The 5000-nt window shown below is 59.1% G+C and overlaps 1 protein-coding gene across 1 annotated transcript in view; it reads left to right on the top strand.

Annotated features, from left to right (window-relative positions):
• Positions 1-5000, top strand: part of LOC133133610 (lysine-specific demethylase 6B-like) — a 50284-nt gene that overhangs the window by 26669 nt on the left and 18615 nt on the right. The window contains exons 12-18 of the mRNA XM_061249712.1: positions 492-611; positions 928-1050; positions 1463-1723; positions 2076-2269; positions 2645-2741; positions 2814-3871; positions 3902-4090. Of these exons, the coding sequence (XP_061105696.1) occupies positions 492-611; positions 928-1050; positions 1463-1723; positions 2076-2269; positions 2645-2741; positions 2814-3871; positions 3902-4090 (2042 nt within the window). The remainder of the gene's footprint in view (positions 1-491; positions 612-927; positions 1051-1462; positions 1724-2075; positions 2270-2644; positions 2742-2813; positions 3872-3901; positions 4091-5000) is intronic.

Below are 5000 nucleotides of genomic sequence, written 5' to 3'. Positions count from 1 at the left end.
TTTACATGCCACAGACACACTTTACCCGCCACAGACACACTTTACACGCCACAGACAGGCTTTACACGCCACAGACACACTTTACATGCCACAGACACACTTTACACACCACAGACACACTTTACATGCCACAGACACACTGTACACACCACAGACACACTTTACACACCACAGACACACTGTACACACCACAGACACACTTTACACACCACAGACACACTGTACACACCACACACACACTTTACACACCACAGACACACTTTACACGCCACAGACACACTGTACACACCACAGACACACATAGCATGTACAGGAGGTCAGACCTGCTCATGGGAAAAACTCCTATGCAAGACGTCTGAGCCCCGGCTCCAAAGGGAGGGCCCATCCTCCGCTGGCCTGCACGGTGTGATGGTGCATGGATATTGGAGGTGTTTGATGACAGAAAGGGTACTTCCAGTTGACTGTACTGTGTGATGTTGCCCCACCCCCAGCCCAGGGGACAGAAGCGCCCGGCCGCGTCGCAGGGAGACCACGCCCCGCCCCCCCGCCACGCCCCGCCCCCTGACGGCGGCCCTGGGCTGAAGAGGCAGAGAAGCTCAGACAGCGAGCAGGTCAGCGCCAGGTCACGACCTCCGACCTCTGACCCCAGATTCACCGCTGCCCTCCCTGACCTCCTCGTCACACACACTGGAGAGCCACTTCAATCTTTTACTGACGAGAAGATGAAGATCCCATGTCCCACGCTGCGGCACCCATCTGTGAACCCCTTTTCTTATTCTTAGTGCTTTACCACCACCTACAGGACACAATCTGTAATGACAGATGCATTTTTCCCATTTGTTTTCGACACGTACTTGGGCACAGCTGAGTGTTGTCTCTCTCTCTCCCCTTCACGCTCTCTCTCCCTCCCTCCCTCTTGGAACACAGCGTTTCTTTCCTCCAGACCACTCCCCCTACCCCCCCCACAAACCAAGGTTCTGGAATGCTCCGCACAAAGGGGGCGGGTCCTGGAATGCACCTGACAGGAGGCGTGGCCCTGCAAACTTCCAGGTAAGCCCCACCCCCTGTTCATCACAACAGAATTCCTATATTAGTGTTCGTATTGGCTGTGTGTTATAAACTGGACTGTGTGTCTGTGTGTCTGTATTAGCTGTGTGTTATAAACTGGACTGTGTGTCTGTGTGTCTGTATTAGCTGTGTGTTATAAACTGGACTATGTGTCTGTATTAGCTGTGTGTTATAAACTGGACTGTGTGTCTGTGTGTCTGTATTAGCTGTGTGTTATAAACTGGACTGTGTGTCTGTTTTAGCTGTGTGTTATAAACTGGACTGTGTGTCTGTATTAGCTGTGTGTTATAAATTGGACTGTGTGTCTGTGTGTCTGTATTTGCTGTGTGTTATAAACTGGACTCTGTGTCTGTGTGTCTGTACCCTCGTCCTCCTCATCATATGTTCTCCCCAGGCTGGCTTTAGGGGATTTGGGAGCCGCCCCCCCCCCCCACGCCCCTCCCAGCACAGCCGGCATGTCCGGGATGCCCCGCCCCCTGGAGCCAGCGACGGGCACAGCAGGAGCAGGCCCCTCCCCTCACCAGCAAACCACACCACTGTGCCTTATAGCCACGCCCCCTACAGGCCACTGCAGGGGCGTGGCTCCCCTGTACCTCAGCACTGCCACGCCTCCAAGGGGCGGAGCCAGCAGGGGAGGCAGGACAAGCACACACTGGTGAGTGTGTGTGTGTAAGGAGTGTGTGTGTGTGTTTCTAAGAAGTGTGTGAGTGTGTGTGTCAGGAGTGTGTGTGAGTGTGTGTAAGGAGTGTGTATGTGTGAGTATGTGTGTGTGTGTGTGTGTGTGTGTGTGTAAGGAGTGTGTATGTGTGAGTATGTGTGTCAGGAGTGTGTGTGAGTGTGTGTGTAAGGAATGTGTATGTGTGTGTGAGTGTGTGTATGTGTGTGAGTATGTGTGTGTGTGTGTGTGTATGTGTGTGAGTATGTGTGTGAGTGTGTGTATGTGTGAGTGTGTGTGTGTGTGTGTATGTGTGTGTGTGTGTGCGTTTAATGAGTCTCTCTCTCTGTAGGATCGGGGGGGCAGTGGCTTGGGAGATTCTCAGGTTGTGAACAGGCACAGATTTGGGGACCGGGGGGCCCCCCAGCCCTGCAGCCCCTCCCACACCCCCCCCAGGCTGGAGCGCAGCAGGGCCCAAATCTCCCCCTCCGCCTGCCCACCCCCTCTCCACCCCCACGCCCTGAGCAGCCCTGCCAGGACCCACCAGCACCCCCCCCCCTCACCCCACAGCCACACTGCCCCCCAGCCCCGCCCACCAGCAGCAAGCTCCTCCCCCACCCCCCCCCAGCAGAGCAAACGGAGCACCGAGCTGGAGAAGAAGGAGAGAGAGAAGGAGAGAGAGAAGCAAGAGAAGGAGAAGACGAGGGAGGGAGGGGAGGGGCACAGCAGCAGGAGTAAGAGGGGGCGGGATCTGGAGCCCCACCTCTCCTTATGCCCCACCCCCAGGGCCCCGCCCCTTATTGTGATTGGCCAGAAGAGGCAAGAAGTGACAGAGGGGGGGAGGAGGAGAGGGGTGTCACCAGACCCCCCCACACAGAGTACCTCAGGGATCTCCCCCCCAACTCTGCTCCCCCGGCCCAGACACGCCCCCTCCTGGCCTGAGCCCCGCCCCCACCCCTCCCCCATGGCCCCGGAGCTCCTCCCCATCTCCAAGCCCCCGTGCAGAGACGACCCCCCCGCCAGCCCCCCCCTGCTGAGCCGCCAGGGCTCCCCAGAGCCCTCGCCCTGTGAGGAAGAGGAGGAGGAGGATCTGATCCCAGCCCCGCCCCCGGCCCTGTCTCAGCCTCTGCAGTCCGCCCCCCGGCCCCAGGTCCCCCACAGGACTGTGCTGAAGAGCCTGGCCTCCGTCCTTCAGCGGCAGAGACACGCCCACAGGGGCGGGCCCTTCGGCAGAGCCCCGCCCCTGGGCGGGGTCAAATACGCCTCTACTCTCTCATTGGGCCCGGAGATCAGGGGGGCGGATCTGAAGCAGAGGCCTCACCCCTCCTCCTCTCCCCTGGGGGAGCACAGCTTGGAGGCCCCCCCCAGCCCCACTCCAGCGCCGGAGAGGGTGGACAGAAGCCAGAGGCAGAGAGAGAAGGAACGAGACCGGGACAGAGAGAAAGAACGAGTGAGGGATCGGGACAGAGAGAAGGAGAGGCAGCAGAAAAAGAGAGAGAAGCAACAGGACGGGGAGAGAGAGAAAAAGCGAAAGCATATGGACACAAAAAGAGGAGACAGGCAAAACGAGAAAGAGAGGAGGCAGAAGGAGAGAGGGAGGGAGTCGGACAGGGAGAGAGAGAGGAGGCAGAAAAAGAGGCAGACCAGCCACAGTAAAGAGGTGCGGAGAAGCGGAGGGAAAGAGCGGAGGAAGAAAGAAGGGGCCCTGCAGGCCGGCTCTAGCGCCCCCTGTCGGCAGGTTCTGGGGACCCTGGATCTGCAGGGAGGAGAGATCAGAGGAGGGAGGGAGAGGAGCAAGGAGGATGAGGAGCCCCGACCTGCTGTCACCGTGCCGACCGCCACCACCATGGCAACTGTCACCATGGCAACCACCCCAGCTGCTGCCGCCATGGCAACTGTTACCATGGCAACCACCCCAGCTGCTGCCACCATGGCAACCACCCCAGCTGCTGCCACCATGGCAACCACACCAGCCGCCACCACCATAGCAACAACCACTCCAGCTGCCACCACGGCAACCAGCTCCACTGTGGCAGCTGTCACTACGACAACCATTTCTGCTGTAACCGCAACCATGGCAACTGTCACCACAGCGACCACAGTTACAGCGGCGGCAAAGCTCCCCACCGCGGTGACCGCCGGCCCCACCCCCGCCCCCGCCCCCAGCCCCGCCCCCAGCCCCGCCCTGGGCGTGGCCGAGTTCCTGAGACTGAAGGGCCTGTCCTTCGGCCCGCCCCGTGAGCTGAAGATCCGCCTCATCAAGGTGGAGAGCAAGACCTTCATCACCCGCCAGGAAGAGGAGAAGGCCATCCCGCTGGCGCAGATCAGCATCACGAACACGGCCGCGGAGGTGATCCGAGCCTGCAGGTGAGCCCAGAGCCAGGGAGAGAGAGAGGTCAACAGGTGCAATAGTGTTATGTTTATATAAGGTGCTCCTCCACACTGAGAGGAGTCAGGTGAGGAGGTGCTCCTCCACAGTGAGAGGAGTCAGGTGAGGAGGTGCTCCTCCACAGTGAGAGGAGTCAGGTGAGGAGGTGCTCCTCCACAGTGAGAGGAGTCAGGTGAGGAGGTGCTCCTCCACAGTGAGAGGAGTCAGGTGAGGAGGTGCTCCTCCACATTGAGAGGAGTCAGGTGAGGAGGTGCTCCTCCACAGTGAGAGGAGTCAGGTGAGGAGGTGCTCCTCCACAGTGAGAGGAGTCAGGTGAGGAGGTGCTCCTCCACAGTGAGAGGAGTCAGGTGAGGAGGTGCTCCTCTACAGTGAGAGGAGTCAGGTGAGGAGGTGCTCCTCTACAGTGAGAGGAGTCAGGTGAGGAGGTGCTCCTCTACAGTGAGAGGAGTCAGGTGAGGAGGTGCTCCTCCACAGTGAGAGGAGTCAGGTGAGGAGGTGCTCCTCTACAGTGAGAGGAGTCAGGTGAGGAGGTGCTCCTCCACAGTGAGAGGAGTCAGGTGAGGAGGTGCTCCTCTACAGTGAGAGGAGTCAGGTGAGGAGGTGCTCCTCCACAGTGAGAGGAGTCAGGTGAGGAGGTGCTCCTCTACAGTGAGAGGAGTCAGGTGAGGAGGTGCTCCTCTACAGTGAGAGGAGTCAGGTGAGGAGGTGCTCCTCCACAGTGAGAGGGGTCAGGTGAGGAAGTGCTCCTCCACAGTGAGAGGAGTCAGGTGAGGAGGTGCTCCTCCACAGTGAGAGGAGTCAGGTGAGGAGGTGCTCCTCCACAGTGAGAGGGGTCAGGTGAGGAAGTGCTCCTTCACAGTGAGAGGAGTCACTAACTAAATATTAGTT

This window comes from Conger conger, chromosome 7 (assembly GCF_963514075.1).
Source record: "Conger conger chromosome 7, fConCon1.1, whole genome shotgun sequence".
NCBI classification, from domain to species: domain Eukaryota; kingdom Metazoa; phylum Chordata; class Actinopteri; order Anguilliformes; family Congridae; genus Conger; species Conger conger.
Note: the sequence above shows the minus strand (reverse complement) of the source record. Positions and strands in the feature narration are given on the sequence as shown.